Genomic DNA, 19,716 nt, shown 5'->3' with positions numbered 1-19,716 from the left:
TATGTGTTGCTATGTGAGATCAGTGAATTCAGAAAGGCCCTCCATGCTTTTGTCCCCAAACCCTCAGCCGTGCAACGCAATGTGGCAGCTGAGAGAAGCAGAGAGCCACGCTGGGCTCTGGAATAGACAAGGCACAAATCCCATCTGGGTCTCCTTCAAAGCAAGCTGCTGTTTTGTAACAATCTACCGGTAAAAAAGGTTCTTACCAGTTTACTTAATGGGTGACTGGCCCTTTTGCTTTTATTTAGCCATCTGTTCTGGTCTATGTCCCTTTCAACTTGTAAGATCCGTCACCTCATTTAAGCTGTTACCTTGACACATTGTGATGTTGTGGACATAGTGATTCCACAGAGGAGCAAATTAAAACAGGTTTTCATGATTAGAAAGTTAAATGCGGTAAGGCTGTGGTAGTGGTGAGATGAGGGGTTTTGAGGAGGCAGAACTCAAGGGACTTTCAGGTGATTGGAAAATTGGGCTGGCTAGACCCGGGGATGGATGGGCTTTTACACATCACGGGAGCTGAGCAAGAGCAAAGACTTCTTTTGGGTGTCTGACTTTGTGGCCTTGCTCTGCTTCCCTGACGGAGACTGACCGGGGAGGATACAGGGGCCACCTTTGGGTTTCTTTTCTCCTTTGGGACATTCTGTGACGAGTAAAAGGAAGCCGATTCCATCAGGAAGTGGCGAGCTAAAAACACAACAGCACCCATTCCCAGAAAGTTACTTAGTTTCCCTTAAGTTTGAAGAAGAATCAGGGACGAAGCCCAACTTCAGGAAGGAATACTTCACTGGGTCTTTGAAACAGAGCAGGACCCTGTGGTCCTTCCTCACCCCATGTTCTCCGCCTGCCTTTTGTCTGTGGAAAAACCTTAGCCAGAGAATAAGTTTAATCAGAGAAGTGAGAAAACGCAGAAGCAAAGGAAAACAGTCCAGCAAGACTAAATAATAATAGTTTAGTCAGTAAGCCTAGTCAAGGACCTTTAGCTCCTCCTCAAGGGCTATGGATAACATTCTGAGCCGTATCCTGTGAGCTGTCTTGTAGATACTGAAATCCCCACCAGGTGGAAGAAGTTAACTACGTGATGACAAGACTGTAGCCATGACATAAGCTGCCACAATTCTGAGAATTGGCTTCAAAGAAATAGGAACCAACTGACCCTGGAACTCCAGACTAACTGTCCCTAACACAATCAAGATGATGCTGGTCAGACCGCCACATGACTAATTTCAAGATGACTGTCAGAGCTGACTGTGCTGTTTCTGCATGTAGCCCCGCCCCCTCCATCTTTCAAAGCTCTTGCCCACTGGTTGTCAGCGCCGAGGGCACTCAGCCTTTGGGCAGGCGTCCACCCTCCCACCCGGTGCTGGCATCCAAAATAAAGCAAACTTTCCTTTCCATCAACCTTGCCTCTTTAGTACTGGCTTTTGAGCAGCAAGCAGCCGGACCCCCGCTTTCGGTTACATCTTCACCCTGGAGACAAGGCAGAGTTGTTCCTGACATCTGCCCTCAGCTCTGCTCTTTCTTCTTGCTCTAGACTTGACGTTCTGCCTGACCCCTTGATGGCTCCGTCCCGATGACCCATCAGTCCTTGAAAAGTAGGACTTAGAAAGCCAAGGGCTTCGTCTTCTTACTCTCTTAAATCAATTCTGCCCTAACCACCCTGGTTTCTCCTGATATGATCAGTAGTATTGCAGTTACCTGGACTCAAAATCTCAGGCATCTCTGAATTTTCCATCTGCCACTTCTATCCAATCAGTAGCCAAGTTCTCTGTCTTCCACCTAAACTGAGTTTCTCATGTCTTTTCTCACCTTTTCACACTCCCTGCCACTGCTCTCATTTCCATCCCTCATTACCTCTGTCCTAGCCAATTGGAATGCTCTCCTAACTAGTTGCTGCCTATCTTTGGTTTCTCCCTGCTCCAAAGCACCTTACACACTGGTGTTTGATTAAAACAGTCACATTTCAAACATTAAACAAACAGAAATCTCCTTCGGCTTTCCATCAACTAACAAATTCAGTAGAGACTTCTCAGCTTGGTATCTGAGACAGTCCATAAAGTTATCGTTTGTATTTTCAGCTTTTTCTTCTTCTCTGTGTCCCAGTGAAACAAAGTGCTATGTGGCTATGAATAACTTCATGTTTTCTTGCCTCCTTACTCTGTTCCCTCTTCCTAGAAAGCTCTGCTCACACATCTCTATTGATTAAAATGCATGAATTTTATCAAGCTCAGTCTCAAATACATCTCTCCTTTCCCCATGGCAGTCAGATGCAGTTGCTCTTACTCTGGTTTGATGACAACATGTTTAGGGGATGTTGTTATGCTGCTTGACGTGAATTTTTTTCCTACTCTTATCGTTAGCTTTTTGAATCTTTTGCATATACTACAGCACAAAGTTTCCTTCCTGTAGAGGGTGCTAGATAAAGAAGCGGAATATGATTTGTAAGGGGACTGGGTCTATAAGAATGTGAAAAATCCATTTATTCATTCACTCAGGTGTTTGTTGGGTGCCTACAGTATGTAAGGTACTGTGTTAAGGACCTAGGATACGCAGAGCAGTATGGCACAGTACATCCCAGTTCTCCAGGAACTCAAAATTACATGCAGGAAAAGTCACATAAGGAATTATACCATGAAAAATGCACAACAGTAGAAGTGCCTTCAAAGTATTGGAGTGGCGGGTACTTCTTACCTCTATTAGGGTAGATAGGTTGGGGCTGATGGTGGGGAGGGAATTGAGCAGTTAGGAAAGGCTTCCTGTAGCTGGGAATGTCTAATTTGGGTTTTGAAAACTAAATAGGAGTCACCAAGGAAGATAGGAAGGTAAGGAGGGATTGGGATGGGATGGAAAGATAATCCAAGAAATCTGCTGTTTGTTCTCAGAGGCTCAGCACACTAGGGCAACCTGGTCACCAAATGATTATTTTCTGTCTCCAAGTGAAATATCCTAAATGACAAAAAGTCCTTTGATCCCTTTGAAAGAGAAAGGGAGAGGAAGCACCTCTCAGAGACTGCTTTTGACTGAAAGTCATTCATTCTTCTTCTCTTTTTTTTTGACTGTTTTGTAGAGAAAGTCTGTGATTGCAGTGAGCTTCATAGCAGCCTTCCTCTTCCTGCTGGTTGTGCGCCTTGTGAATGAAGTGAATTTTCCATTGCTACTAAACTGCTTCGGACAACCTGGTGCAAAATGGATACCATTCTCCTATACATACAGGCGGCCCCTTCGAACGCACTATGGATACATAAATGTGAGGACGCAAGAGGTAAGACCTCAGAGGGTTACATAGGGTTTGAGGGTATCCATGGTAACAGCTTTTCTTTAGGAGCAAGGTGGCTTGCAATCAATGAACTCGTTACTCTCTGCCCCAGTGAGCTTCTTTGGGTCCCTGACATTTTCTGTTTTCTCCTTCTTAGACATTTACTGACACACGTCTAAAGTCTGCTGCCCCTCCTACATCAAATCTTCTGATTCACTGGCTTCATGTGGAGTTGAGGAAGCAATTACATGTTTTCCTGGTGGTTTGTGGCATAACATACATATCTTTCCATTTAGAAACTCTGATCAGCAGTTACCAGCTGGAGAACTGGCTGGCTTTATTTCCTGGAGGTCAACTGGTTGGGGACAGCTCTTTGTAGAACTGCAGAGAGGCATTTATACTCTTTAAAACTCTGTAATCCTTAGACCTGGAGCTAGAAAAGGCCAAGCTGATTTAAAAATTCTCAGTGGCTGCAGAGATAATGGGATTTAAAGAGTTTCCAAATTTAAAGGGGTTAAAATCATTCAAATCCTATAATCACTGAACCTCTAAATCTTTGTAGCCAGTTGATGGTACAGAAGAGGATGGAGGTATATTGACAAGTAGAAAGTACACACTGTGCCAGCACTTTTGCAAGCAAGGATTTGTGTCATGGAGTGAAGTAGAAATAAAATGGACCTCACAAAATGTATGAAGTGTATAGAAGTGATTAATAAAATTGTTTTCACCATTTGTTTCAATGGAGTGGGATGAATGTGAGGTTAATATTCATCGATCCCAAGTCCAAGCCTGTTGGAAGTTGTTGGTGACAAAGGTACAAGTCATTAGTGTGTCTACATCACTGGGAAGAGTTTTGGATCAGATCCCATTGAAAGGTCATTTTTGCAAAGATACGAGAGAGGAGAGTTACCCACAGAATGCTACTCCCATCCCAAGAGTTATTCTTAGCATCAGGGAGGGATGTTGAAAACTGGCTTGGTCCAGACCCTCTTGTAGGCAATTTCATGCCTGAGTCATTGCTTCCGGTTAATTTGATTCTTTGAAAATTTTTTCTATATCTGCAGGATTTACAAGCTTTTTATTAGACTTTTATAGTTAAAAAAAAAGGCACCATTAATAGCATAAATTTTTAGGAGCCTTGATGTTTATGCTTTAATTGGCTTTGAATTAATTTTTTTTAAAGTGTCTATTGCTTGAATTTGTTGAGTGTCCTAATAAATTGATTACCTATATAAAAATGTATCTCTTAGAGAATAGTTTGTCTCACTCTTGTCTTTTGCTACTTTTATTTCTGGCTGTCATTTAATATTCTATAACTCTACTGGATTGTGTTAATCATTTCACAAGTGCCTGTCATGGGTAGAAAATGAAACATGTGACTGAATTGTCTCACCAATTACTTTCATGAGGGAAATCCCACCAAATATCAAAGAGCCTTTCATTTGTTTAAATATTAATAGACTGGATTTTGGAGTGTTAAGGGGAAAACTGACCTAGGGCTGCAGTTATTTAATTAGACATATTAACCAGCCACCTTTGAAATTCTTTTGGTATAGTTTTTAATACAATGACTTTACTACGGGATATTGATCATTATTTTGACCATGTGGAGGTAATTTCTTGAGAGGGAACATGATTACTGGAAAGAGTTTTTAGACTACAGAGGCACACAGGCATGATTTGAGTGCCAGTTCTCACACTTACAAAAACAAGGTCAACTAGCAAGTTATCATGAGGATTAAATAGGACAAAGTGCATAAGGTGCCCAGTTCCAAATTGATGTTCAATGAATGAGTTTCTTTTGCTGTCCCAGTACTTACCAGTTATGACATGAAATGCTCAATGTGAACAATACCAAAATACCAAAGTCTAGAGTACCAGGCTTTAAATTTTAAGGGATCTGGATTCAGGGCAGTAAACATATGGAGGAGTTCCCAATCTCATTAGAAATCAGAATTTTGCAAATTAAAACCACAATGAGAAGGAAGAAAAAAGCACAAGGAGGTAAATGTACACTAAATATCAGATTGGCAAAAAATCAAGAATCCAACAATACCAAGTGTTGGTGATGATGTGGAACAATAGGAACTCATGTACTAGCAGGGGGAACAAGCACTTTGGAAAAAACAGCTTCCCATTATCGATTAAAGGTGAAGATCTGCATACCCTATGTCCCAGCATTTCCAGTCATCTGTATATTCACTAGAGACATGCATGAGCACATGCAGTGGGAGGCGTGGATGACACGTGTAGCAGCATTATTCATAACAGCTAGAACCTGGAAGCAACCACGTGTCTGTCAGTAGGAGAATGGTTAAAATTGTGCTGCATACACTGGAATACCACACATCACTGGAAATGAGGAAATTGCAGCCATATGTGATAATACGTATGAATCTTAGACAAACATAATTTTGAGCAAAAGATGAAAAAAATGAGAGAATACAGACAGTGTGATTCAATTTATAGATCACAGGAAGAGGTAAAACTAAATGATGTTGTTTAGGGAAATGTATAGGAGGTAAAACTGAAAAGGAAAAAAAAAGAGCAAGGGAATTAAATATCACGTAAGTGAGAAGAGCAGTTACCTCTGAGAGAAATGTGTGGTTTGTGATTAGTGCGAGTTTCTGAGATATCAGCAACATCCTATCTCTTGATCCAGCTGGAAGTTACATGGGGGTTCACATTCTGAATATTTATTAAATATGCATTCATGTTGTATGCACTTTTCTCTATGTCTATTTTATAATAAAAAATTAAAAATACATTCTGAGACCATGTAGGATATTTATTGACTGGAATCACACAAAGCGTTTTCATCTACTTTAACAGCAAGAAATATTTAACTAAAAAAAGCAATGGGAGAGTAACCTATCTAAAATAAACTAAAAATATTTGAAATAGGCAATTTCATTTTATGTAAAAACTAGCAGATATACAGCTAACTTATTCCTCTAGTCTATGCATGATAGAAAGGGAGGCCCCATGCTGTAACATTAGTACAGGTAATAAGCAGAAAATTTTGCATGGAAGTTGAAAAACAATGTATAACGCTCCAAAAGAATGACAGATTTTCCTCCAAACTCAGATAGTTCTAGACTAAATTGGGAGGAAAACAAATTTTGGTGACCCTTGTTGATTTCATCTTTCCTTCTCAAAATTCTACCCTTCCCACCCCCATGTCTGTGCTCTACTCTTAGCCCAAATGCTCTGTGCATTAGTCCTCACCAAATAAATGGCTTCAAGCGCAGGCCTTGCCAGAGATAATTGCATTAGACTATTAGACTCAGAACGAAAAATCTTCAAGAGCCAAAGTAATATAGCAAAAATGATAAGTGATGGATTTGATGTTCTGGGGCAAATAGCTATAATATTGACCCTCAAATTTTGCTTCAAAGATAACTACACACTCCTGTGTGCCTATTCACTCTATTCTAATCCAGAGAAGGGTCAATAGCTATGGCTGAGCTGAGTCAAGTGGTAACCAAGATGATCTATTTATTTGAAAATCTTGGTCCTTGAGGTTTTTTCAGAAATTTCTCAGAAGAAAGCACATGCTTTCTAGAAACCACCAGAAGTCCAAGAATTTTTTTAAACACGTAGACATGCCAGCAATGATTTCCAGACTTAGAGCCTCTGCAAACATGATCATTGTTGATGATGATTTTATGGCCCAGTGCTTTAGCTGGATCAGACATTGCTGCCACTAGACAAAAATTTTATGAGCAGAAATATTTACAAGAAAGAATGTCTCTCCACTACTGTCTAAAAAAAGATGGGGCGTGGGAGTGGCAGGATTAGGTTGAAGATTTCGCGGACACTGGAGAGCTGAGTTGCTTGGGAGCAAAATTTGATTCTCTTGCTATCTTTAAAAACACACCATTGTAAAGCAATTATACTCCAATAAAGATGTTAAAAAAAAAAAGAAATAGTAAGTGAAAAATAAAAAATAAAAAAAATAAAATAAAAACCCAAAAATGAGATGAGTTCCGGTCCCTTTGACTTGGCACAAGTGGAAGTATATGTAGTCTCATGAATCTGTGACAGTCTGTTGTGAAGGCCTCCCATATAGTAAATTATACCCAGTTCAAGCTCGGCTTCATTTTATCAATTCACCTAGTTTTTGAATGATCTGCTCCCAAAGGAAGTACAAGAAGTAAACGTACAAAGAACACAGGAGAGAGAAATAGATGGACTTAGTTATATTTCATACGGTTGGAGTATTTTTTTTCTGGTCCAGATCCATAAAAAGGAATATGCAGTGAAAACTATGAGGACTAATCTAGAAGAGTTAAATTGAAAGAATTAAAATACCCATCCCACCACAATAATGACAGTCTAAATATAATGCAGTTGGTGATTGGCTCCCATTTTTTGCCCTGTCCCCCTTCCCTTTCCTAACCAGTATAGGCTAAAGTTCTTATATTTGGGGGAGGAGAAGTCTTGAGAAGCAGGGAAACAAAATGAGTGCCAACTAACTCGGTGAGTGCTGAAATGCTGAAAGTCCCTGCTGGCCACAGAACCCAGAATTCCTCATCAGTACTTAAGTTTGAGCTGACCACTACCAGGAGGTAGTGCCATGCTGACGCTGGGACCGGGAAAGATTTAGATTTTGCAATAGGTCCTATACTTCCCCTGTGTCCCACCACCGCTTTAATCCCTGACCTGCTAGCTGTTCATACTTGCCCTCTCATGTCACTACTGATTAATAATGCAACCTTCCATTTTAACAGGACTGAATTTGAGAGACTCCACCTATAGCTTTATGGCAGTTACTGTATTATCCTTTGACCTTGGACATGGTAAAAAGCATATAACATCTATATGTGTTTCAAAAAAAAAAAAAACACATCTGTGCTTGGCAGTATCCTGGGAACTCTGCTTTCTCCTTAATGCAAGTTTTAATGATTCATTTTAAATTAATTGCGGCAGAAAAAAGGTATAAAAGACCAAAGTACCGCAGGGCTTGGTTCCAGGTAATGATTGTTTCTCCCTGTTGAGATCATGTCAGATTTTGAGGAAAGAGAAGGAAATGAACTTTAGGCTAGATTCTATCTGTAATTTCCAAACCATGGAATCAGTGATTGTGTTATCTTTTTTGTGGTGACCTGGTGTGAGACATTGCTCAGAGCAAGCAACCTGCAACTTGTTTGCGTTAACTACTAGATAAGAGAATCAAGCTCTGGAGATCGATAGGATGTCACAGCCAGACCTTCCTGGTGATCAGGGGGGTGACAGATGTCTCCCTCAGATCTGATAAGAGAGCCCTAACACATTAGAGCTGCAGAGGATTTCAGGTATTTGGCGCAGAGTGGTCTTTCAGATGGTGCTAAAGATGTGCTAAGTGAAGAAGCACAGGATTTCTAGAACATAGCAATCAAGTTGTAGGGCTTATATTGGTTTGCTTAACAATTTAATGAGGCCGAAATATGTCTCTTTTAAAAAGAGAACATTTTAAAGCTTCAAGTAGACTAAATAAGAATACTTAGGATCAGTTGCTGTGACAGACAGGCCGCACTAGCCTAATTAAAGACGTGCATAACATATTGATGTTGCAATAGCATTTCCCGAATTGTAGTTACAGCGACAATTAAGAAACAGAGCTGACTTTCTTGGCAGTAAAAGCACACACTGCACACATTCAAATAAATGTACACATGTAACTAAAGCTGACATGAATAGGTTTTCTATATTTGGGAATATAGGCTTTGGATTTTACATAAGTATACTGAGAGCAATTATATGCAAATATATGTTCCAAAAGTTTAAAACTGATCAATTTAATTGTTAACTAAAATCTGAACATTCCATTTGTGTAATCGTAAAGCAAAATAACTTTCAACTATTGACTTGTTATAGGAAAGGAAACAACTAAATTAACATGTAGCAAAGGTTACTTCTTTGGCATGGGCATATTGGTTTCGTCATTTTGAAGATAATTTATCTTTTTCCTAAGCCTGAGGGAATGTATTTATTGAGTGGAGACAAGATTATGTTTCTCAGTCTGGTTGTGAAAGAGCAGCTCCCAAACGGTGGCCAGATCTCAAGGCAGTCTAAGCTCCACTGCCAAATGAGAGGGACGGACATTGCTGTGGGTTATAATTCTTTTGTGGGGAAGGTGAGCCATGTGCATAGCGTAAGGATTTGACGGGATAGAGAGAGAAGGGAAAGCAGAGTTGAAGAGAAGAGCGAAAGTTTTGCACTGTCCATTTTTCTTCAGCTCCGACCACTCCCAGTAGGCCAAGAGCACTACACTTAACCATAGTAAACGAATGTCTGCACTAGGAATCACCACTGCCTCACGCTCTGTTGATTCATTTTTCACCTCTCTCTGGTTCCATTACCCTTAGTTTTTATCTTCCAGTTCCCCATATCGTTTGGTTGGTTACCCGGTCTTGGAGTGCTCTTATCTTGATCCTGATGCCACGAAAACTGTATATGAGGTCACTTCTAATAAGGCTTGATTTTGTGGACCCCTGACATGGACGTGGCACCCCATGTTCAAGGGGCCCCTGAGGCACCGCCATAGGCCTGCGTGATCCTCTGACTTTCCAGAGAAAGAAATCAGACACCTGTGGGGGCAATAAGTAGGGCAATCTGCCTGGAATGCAACTTACTCTAGGGGATAGAAGATAGAGGATGCATTCACTGGGTAATTTTGATCTGGGGATGTGAATGGGATCCCTGGAAAAGGAAAAACTACACTCTTACTTGCAAAACAGTAATGCATATGTACAATGTATGTATCCATCCATATTCATGAACCACTATGTAAAATATACAGAAAATAGATCCATATGCACATACATGCATGCAATATATACATGCATGCATGCTCACAGGACAAATTACACTCTCTTAAATACAAACGTACAGAGACTATGTACATATACACTATATTATATCATAAAATGGTTAATAAATATAATTATCTGGTTAAGTATATATAGTGCCTTTTATTGCTCGCCACTGTCCCTTTATTACAGAAACAATCCCTTCCCTTCTGACTACAGGGGTGAGCAGAAAATTCAGGCCAGTGATTGACCAATCTCGTGACGGGTCAAGGGGTGGACACATGGCCCGAGATGAGCCATTCTGAACCCTTCCCAGAGTTTATTGTTTTTCTGTGTAATGCTGTGAGAAAAGCCCTCTTTTCTTTTTAGTGGTAGAGCTGTGGAGATATGATTCTCTGGGTGTCAGTGGCTGTGTTCCCTGGAGAGAATGAGACCAAGACGTTGAGAGAAGCAGAAACCAGTGGCAGAGCTCAAGCAAGGGCCTGGACAGTACTCTAGGGCTGAGACCAGCCATCCTTGAAGTCAGCCTACCCACCTCTGTGGTTTGAGTGTAGAAGCCAGTAAATCGCTCTCCTTCATGTCTGCAGGTTTCGATTATGTTTTGGTCATCTGCAACCACAAGAGTCCTAGCTGATATATATATATATATATATACACATTACACATTATAGTTATTTGACAGCAACAGCAACCAAACATTCTGAAACTCATCTTTAAACAAGGTGCTGCCTGGAGGATGTGAGGAGCTTTCTTTCCAAATCCATGCTTCAAACCTGCTGGGAGGCTGAGTATGAGAAGACATATCCGTCAGTCCATCAGTTGGCTCAGGTGTCTGCGGAGATGCGCCCTATATATCTCCCTGCTCAGGGACATATGTTTAGGAAATTAGCTTGTCCTTTTGAGGTAGGAATGTGAAGGTCACAATTTCCCAAGGTTATAAAGCCAGAAAATGACCCGATAAGACTCATTACTTACTGAATTTCTAGTCTTACTCAACTGATTAATCATATAGTTTTATGATGATTATTCAGATGAAATCTTCCTTATTGCCATGAGGCATCATCAGTCAAAACAGATTGATTTTTACTTTACAAATCACATCTGTTATTGATGAAAGATCTGGTATTATCATGGTTTTCAACGTAGTAATTGGTTCCCCAGGAAGATATAAGGGAATTTTATTCATTATCCAACCTTAGATAGAAAAATGCTCATTTGCCAGTTGTCATGTTAACACTCTTGACAGGGGCCTATTAGAAATTCAAATATCAAATTACCTCACCTGTGACAAGCAAAGAAAAACAAAACAGAGTACCCACAAAGACCACCCTGACTTGAAAGTTGAAAAAGATAATAGAACTGGGGCGCCAATGGTAAGAGTTTTTGTTCATCTTTGCTCAAGTTCCAGCTAATAGCCTGATGGAGTGACTAGCACAAAACCATTCATCAAGTAGCAGTTCAGCCACCAAATATTGAATAAGTCCTTGTTCAGTTCCAGACAATGTGCTAAGGCTCAGCAATGAACTCCACTTTAAAGAAAAATTAAGATTGGGGTTCACTGAGGAAGAGAAAGAGATAGGTTTGGTTCGATTACAAGTATGCTGGAACAATACCACCTAGAGGGCATTGACATTGCAGCATAACAGATTTATTCTGTTGCTGTTAAGAATAGTGAACATTCAAGTAATTTCAACTAAACAATTGTATTCAATATCTGGAAGATAATTTGTCACTAAGTAGATGGCATCAAATTGTGATTTCTTATTTTCCAGAGTAGGCTTACAAAGGCTTACTTACAAAAGAAAAATATTCATTAAGGAATTTTTTATTTCAAGAGTAACTATATAGCTCCTATATTAAATATTATTCTGTAAGGCTTTGGAAGCGGTATATCTGGTTAATCGAGTAATCTGGCTAATAGAACATTTTAAAGTATTTAATAAACAGATTATTTAAAAGGAAAATGAAATTAAGAGTTCTGGTCTGGCAATACAGTGGCCTGAGATAACCTGACAATTCTGCTGTAACACCAGGACATGCTGGATAAAATAAGATATATTATTTAATGCCCAGCTGGCTTTGCTAGAAAGGAGGGAAATCGTCAGGCATCAGAAACTGAGAAGGAATGGAAAGAGATGTATAAGCATGAAAACTGATGGTGTGGTTTCCTGGGAGTTTATCAGTATCAGTGACTGAGGGGATGGGTAATATCCACCCTACAGGTTAGAGGGCAAGGCCTGGGCCAGCAAAGGCAGAGAGTGAGAAACCCCCCTCCCCCATCCTAAAGCTGGGCTTTTACAAGCTTTCCCCAAGTGAAAGGTTGGGCTAGGAAAGAAATCATGAAAACTGGCACAGAAAACAGATAAGGAAGCTTATATATATCTTTGGTCTTTAGATAACAAAAAATTGTCCCTGGAAATTCAAAATGCCAGACCTGTACCCTAGTGGTTTTACAATTAGAATTTTACTGCTTGCACTTTCTAGGAACTCTTCAAGCTGAGAAATCAACCAAAAATTTGGTCCCTATCTGGTAATACACTGGGGCTAAAGTAATTGGGACTCCTCTAGAGGGTGTTCTCATAACCCAGACACAAGGGATTCTTAGAATGCACTGTTAGAAATTATAAAACAGAAGGAAATGGTCTATTTATTGTGATTATTCACATGCTTTGCTATAAAAAAATATGACTGTTTGACTATGATGTGTTTCCCTATGCCCAATCGTGGTGTTTCATAATATACTGAACATTTGCTCTATCGTCCTCCTCAATTGAAAATTCTGAATTCCAAAATATACCTAGTCAAAAGGATTTGGGATAAGGGATCATGGGCCTGTGTGTTTAAACACCTCACACACCATTATCTTTTAGTCCTTACAGACAACATTCTATTTCACTAACTCATTTTCCAAGGCCCCAAATTGGTGATGCTATTCCTGTGACTTTGGTTATCCTGTGAGGCAAAGGAAGAGACTGAGAATGCCTTGGTCAGCAAATTACATTAAATGGTTTCATGGAGGCTTCATCCGTTCAAGTCAGAAAGCTCATTGGATCACATTTGCTGAAGCCACTACATGCTGGGCACTTTGCTAAGCTCGGGAATTGTAAAGACGAGAACACTCTTTGTCTAAAAATACAGAACAATTTTTCTTAATGTTAAATGGTAATAAGCGAGATAGAGTAGTATATGTAGAGGATTATTTTAACTCTTTATATGTAGACATAGAAAGAAGGTTTAGAGACGATACCTCGAAATATTAACTGTAGTGGTCTATGTCTGGGTGGTACATTTTAGGTGACCTTTTGCTTAAACATGTTTTCCAGTTTTTATACAATGAGCACGTATTGCACTTATTACTAGAACAAATTACTAGACTTAAATACTTTATTTTTTAAGCAATATCTATCTGTGAAACACAGATCTCTCTGTGAAACAGCTGTTTCTGTCATCAAAAAAATAGAATTTTAAATATCTAGATAGATATATTGTTTGGAGTACTTTTAGAAGTGAGTATTCCTTTACTCCTTTGTGGGTTGCTTATAGTGACTTCCTTCCAAAGAGTACAACATGGAAATGGGATAAAAAGTAATTTTACAGTGGAGAAACTTGACAGACTCTACCTCAGCCAGGTGCAAGGTCAACATCAGTAGCGATAAATCATGTTGGTAGTATGTTCCCTTAGGAAGATGTGATGAAAATGGCAGTTTGCCTCTCTAGTCTTCTTCCCCCAAACCCATAACCCCTGACTAATGAGAAAAACACCAGAAAAAAAACAAGGAAAGTCCGAGAAACTGCCAGAGCCAAGAGGATCCTCAGAAGATATGTCTACTAACTGTAATGTGGTATCCTGGATGGGATCTCGGAACAGAAAAAGGGCGTTAGGTCAAAACTAAGGAAATCTCAATCAAGTATGGACTTTAGTTAATAGTAATTTACCAGTATTGTTTCATTCATTATAACAAATGTATCATACTAAAATACGATTTTTATAATAGGGATAACTGGATGTGGGGTATATGGGAACTCTGTATTGCCCTCTTATTTCCTGTAAATCTAAAACTGTTCTAAAATAAAAAATTTATTGTAAAAAATGGATTTGGGTTTTTGACCTGAGTATCTATCTGGAAGGTTGGAATTGCCATTAACTCAGATGGAGGAAGACACAGAAAGAGTGGTTGAAAATAGTTTGAAATATATACTAGTCCAGCTCCATAGGGAAGGGATGTATAAGACACATGCATTGCAAATACATCATTGTTTTAATTTTCTATACTGAATACAACATACTTTCGGGAAAAAAAATAAGTATTATAGAAATAATTCCTGCCTTCTCCTGAAAAAGCTTATGAAATACAAGTCCTTCAAAGATTCCCCCAAGAATACATGTGGAAGTCAGTGTGAGCTTTTAAATTCCTCTTAGCTGTACTCATACACTTCAGCAGTTTCTTTTATTGTACAGCAAACCACTTTTTTGGCAATGCAAATTATTTGTGGAATTTCTGGGAAGAAAAGGTACAAACTAAACTTTTTGGTGGTTCCATATGGTATTGTATTTTGCCAATAACTCTTTCTAATAAAGTTTAATAATATTTGATGGATTGAGGACACTTAGCTATCATTCAGTTATCTTTTCCAGTGCTCACAGGACGATGTTTTCAGCATGTTCCCAGAAGATGGTAACAATAACATAACAGTAATAATAGTGATGATGATAATAAGCCAACACATGTAGTGCTTACTATGTGCCAGACATTGTTCTAAATGCTTTACATATACTAATTTATTATTTAAGCCTCATAACAACCCTAATAAGTAGGTATTATTATCATCCCATTTTTCAGATGAGGAAACAGGGGCATAGAAAGGTTAAGGTGGAGTTGTGAGACTTATACCCTGGCTCCAGAGTTCCTGCTCTTGACCACCACACATACTGCCTCTTGTAATAATAGCTACCATTTATGTAATCACATCTCTGCTCTGGAAAGGCTTATAAAACTTGAGGATAAAGAGAGGGACTACTTTTCTCCTCAAAAAATGCCTCTTCCACATTTCTTATATATTCCAGAGATAGGCAAATGCTCACTGAAGCATTTTGATAATTTCAAAATGTCCTGTATAGGTTATTTTGCCTATAGTTTTAGTATGTGGAAATGCTGTGCACAAATGTTGTACTTTTCTGGTCTTTGTTATTTCTCCCAAAACCCTTGAGACAGAATTACTTTTATTTAAATATCCTGTTATGCAATCATTTTCTATATATTCTTTCTCTATATGCACGTATTTGTGAAGTTGTAATTGTGGTGTATGTAAAAGTTTATGGATATTTTTTACATTGCTAACCATTTATCATTACACTATCCTACAATCCTCTCTTTCCCTTTGTTTTGGGAAGCCCATTTCATATATATTTTTTATTTTTTTTTTTTATGGTTCGATTTTCATACACTGTGAAATGATTACCACAGTAGGTTCAGTTAACATTCATCTTCTCATATAGATACAGTAAAAAGAAAAGAAAGAAGAAAAGAAAAAAAGGATCATACAATTCTAAACACTTTTCTGAAAAGTATCTGTTTTGCCCACAATTTTTTTCTATTTTTTAAATTGAAATATAGTTGATTTACAATATTGTGTTAGTTTCAGATGTACAGCAAAGTGATTCAGTTATATATGTATTTCTTCAGATTATTTTCCATTCTAGATTATTACAGGGTATTGAATATTGTTCCCTGTGTTATACAATAAATCCTTGTTACTTATCTATTTTATGTATAGTAGTTTGTATCTGTTAGTCCCATACTCCTAATTATACCCCCTCTTCCCCTTTGGTAACCATAAGTTTGTTTTCTATGTCTGTGAGTCTGTTTCTCTTTTGCATATAGATTCATTTGTATTATTTTTTAGATTCCGCATATAAGTGATATCATATAATATTTGTCTTTCCTTGTCTGACTTACTTCACTTAGTATGATATTCTCTAGGTCCATGCATGTTGCTGCAAATAGCATTCTTTCATTCTTTTTTTATGGCTGAGTAATAGTCCATTGTGTGTGTGTGTGTGAATGTATATATGTATATATATGTATGTATGTGTGTATATATATATATCTTTTTATTAGCTCTATTTTTTGTGCTCATTATTTTGGTTCATTGATCAACATTTGTTTTTGGTAAATACTATTTTTAAAATTATTGTTCCTTGTGGGATTAGACTTGCTTCCTCTTTGCTCACCTTTTTTTTCAGAATATTAATTCACCTCTACATCATTTTGTTGAACAAAATGGAAAGTCTGGGTTGTATCAGACAACTATGTGCATAACAGTGCTGCGTAACAAATCACCCCAAAACTCAGTGGCTTAAACAATAATAATTTATTCTTGCTCACTCTTCTGTGGGTCAGTGGGGATACCGCCCATCCAGTGGGCTCCGCTGGGCTTAGCTTCAAATCTGCAAGTTGGGCCCAGGTCTGCTTCCTGTGTCACTCTTCACTGATGACCTCTGGGCCAACTGGAGTATATTCTTCTCACGGGGAAGGCAAAAGCACAAGAGATTAAGCCCAACTTTGGAAGCACATTGCAAGCTTCTGCTGGCGTCACATCTGCTGACATCTCATTGACCAAAAGCAAGTCACAGAGCCAAGCCCAATATGAAGATGCAAGAAAGTACACTTCACCCACCATGAGGCCAAGGCAAGTTACATGGCCGAGTCCAACATCATTGGAGTGGAGTGTACTCCTCCTATGGAGATGAGTGTAGAGAGAATGCATATTTGCTTCAAATAACTTCATCTACCCACACTAGTGAAATATTGATTGGAATTGCATTATATGTTAACTTAATAAAAACAAACGTTTTAATAACAGTTGCTCTTTCTATTAAGAATGTATTATCTATACAAGTAATTTGTAAGTAATTTGCTGAAAAAGCGCATGTATATACATTTTAAACAAAGTTCTTGTGGCATCTAATAGGAGTTCAATAAATGTTTGCTGAGCTGTTTTCTTTTTCTTATCTTTAGTACAAGCTAAAATCATATTTATAGCTGTTTAATTTTGGTATGCAGAAGTGCTATTAATTTCACATATTTGTCTTGCATTTTTTGCTATACTAAAGAGTTCTAGTTAAGGTTTAGAAGTTTCCTTTGGATTGCTCTGGTGTGCAATCTCAATGTTTTTAAATGATCCTTTTCTCATTTCTTTTCAATGTTTATTGCACTGACCAGAGCTTACCAAACAATTGCAAATTTTAAAAGAGCGCTTCTAATGCTTGATCACTCAGCATAAAGTTGACCTGACTTGGTTTTCTTTACCATATTAAGGAAGAACTCAATTGGTTTTAAAATTATTTTTCTAAAATTGTATCTGTATGTGTTGAATTTTATCAAATGACTTTGGGGCCTATATTGAAATGACTATGCTTTTTCTCTTGAAACTTATCAAGATGGTACTTTCTTGTTTTGAACCATCTATGCCAATTAATTTCATCTGTTTCATGATGTATGTATTAGGATTCTCCAGAGAAACAGAACCAACAGGATGTGTGTATGTATAGAGAGAGATTTCTTTTAAGGAATTGGCTTATGCAGTTGTGGAGGCCTGGTGAGTTGGGGCAGTCCACTGTGCTTGAGACTCAAGGAAGAGTTGCAGTTTGAGTCCAAAGGCAGTCTGCTGACAGAATTCCTTTTCACTTGGGAGAGGTCAGTCTTTGTTCAGTTAGGACTTCAGCTGATTGGATAAAGCCCACCCACATTATTGAGTGTAATCTGCTTTACTCAAAGTCCAATTTAAATGGTACTTGCATCCAAAAAAAACTTCACGGAAATATCCAGGATGATGTTTGACCAAATACCTGGGCATCATGGTCCAGGCAAGTTGACATATGAAATTAACCATAACAGTGTGTATGGAAGTCTTTTAATGAAGCATTGAATTTGAAAATTTTTCACAAATAGTCTCTGAGTTATGTAAAATTATTCTCCTATATGGTAGATAAGGAAACAGAGACAAGGACAGGTTATACAACTTGCTCCAAATCACACTTGCTCAAAATGGCAGGGCTGAGTCTTGAAATCCAGACTCCAGAACATCCAATGTGCTGAAACATTATTCTTTATACCGACCGTACTTCCTTTGCTCAGGGTTCAATGGCTTAGATCTTTCATATATGACTTAATCTTGATTGCTTTTGTTGATGATGATGTGTAAGAGTTGTAGATGATGAGTATAAGAGTTGCGATTTTTACTTACTAGTATAAGCTGATCTAAGTCGATTATCGTGTCACAGTTCACATCTGGACTGAGAACAAAAGCGAAGCCCTCCTCCTGACTTTTACTGTATTGTACTGGTAGGCACAACCACCAGAACACCACCATTCTTGCTATCTTGCTATCTTGCTGATGAATTAACCTCATATTTCTCTCCTTACATTTTTCAAAAGAAACTGCTGTTTTATGAGTTACTTAAGCCCTGTTTCAAAAGCAGTATGGTTGATAACTGTATTTCATCCCTGGCTGCACTGAGCCTTTTAACCCTGTATTCTTGAAACAATATGAGCTTTCAGACAGGATGTGTTCAGGACAGCCTTTCAGTGTGAAAATGTTGACTTTATCAAATTAAAGAACTTGGCGAATATGGTAATATATTCTCTTGATTTTAAATTAGGTGGAAATTGACACCATCAGAAATCCACAGAGGATGAAAATGAGGCACAGTTTTAGGTGCTGAGCTATATGCCAAATAGCCCTTGTGTTTCTTTCTTGAATATCTCCTTCAGAGAGGCAGATTTGCCTTTGATAGCCGTGGGAGCCACATGAATATGACCTGACTCCAATTGCTCTCATCATCTCCAGAATTTACTTGTTTATTTTTTTTTAGTGCATGGGTCTGTAGTCAATTTGCTTACTTGCTTCTTGAAACCAGCATGATCATTATAATTTTCCTTTTCATTAAATAACCCACTCTCAGCCTGTTTTTGTTATCCCCACTTAGAAGTTGGGAATGGAGTCACCTAACATGAGGTCATTCATCTCTTCAGTGAGTGGCGTGCCTGTGTTAAAAATACTTATGCTGACAAACCATAGGAATCATGGCAACAGAATAATATTCACCATCTGAGCCACCTTGACATTTTCCTGCTAGTAGGAAGCTTTCTTTTTTCTTTTTTGCTTTTAATGTAGAAGAATGCATCTTAAATTGTGTAGGCTACATAATCATGCCCATGAGCTTTCTCTTTTCAATGTGCCCTGCCCCCATGACTAGTTTTTTTTCCATAAGTGATATTAAGTATGCAGAAAGCCAATTAGGAGATTCCACTTAGGATTCCTTCTCTTAACTGTTTCTCAAAGCTTATGTGGCATAACTACTAGAAAAGATGTTAGAAGAAGAATAATATATTCTATATTGGCCCTTCAGTTTCTCACCTTCATGCCTTAGTTCAAACTGGCAAGCTTCTGCTGTCTTCACATGTAGAAAATATACCCATTCTGCAGAGCCCAGTCAAAAGGCCATTTCCTCCATGGTGGTTTGCCTGATTCTCTGTAGAAGTCACAGCTCCTTCCTGTGACCCTCTTCAGCACTTTTTGTTGTAACTAATAATGATAAACACTTGTATAATTCTTTACGCTTTACAAAGTTTATAGACATATTATCCCATTTAATAATTTTGT

At 38.4% G+C, this 19,716-nt stretch overlaps 1 protein-coding gene across 4 annotated transcripts in view; it reads left to right on the top strand.

Moving 5' to 3' along the window:
- Window positions 1-19,716, top strand: part of ST6GALNAC3 (ST6 N-acetylgalactosaminide alpha-2,6-sialyltransferase 3) — a 544,206-nt gene that overhangs the window by 229,733 nt on the left and 294,757 nt on the right. For all 4 annotated transcript variants that reach the window (XM_061184013.1, XM_061184012.1, XM_061184015.1 and 1 more), the window contains exon 2: window positions 3,068-3,262. In XM_061184013.1, coding sequence (XP_061039996.1) covers window positions 3,068-3,262 — 195 coding nt within the window. The remainder of the gene's footprint in view (window positions 1-3,067; window positions 3,263-19,716) is intronic.

The sequence above is a fragment of the Eubalaena glacialis genome, chromosome 3 (genome assembly GCF_028564815.1).
Source record: "Eubalaena glacialis isolate mEubGla1 chromosome 3, mEubGla1.1.hap2.+ XY, whole genome shotgun sequence".
In the NCBI taxonomy this organism is placed as follows: Eukaryota; Metazoa; Chordata; class Mammalia; order Artiodactyla; family Balaenidae; genus Eubalaena; species Eubalaena glacialis.
The sequence above is the reverse complement of the archived record's forward strand: the minus strand, read 5'-3'. Positions and strand labels throughout refer to the sequence as shown.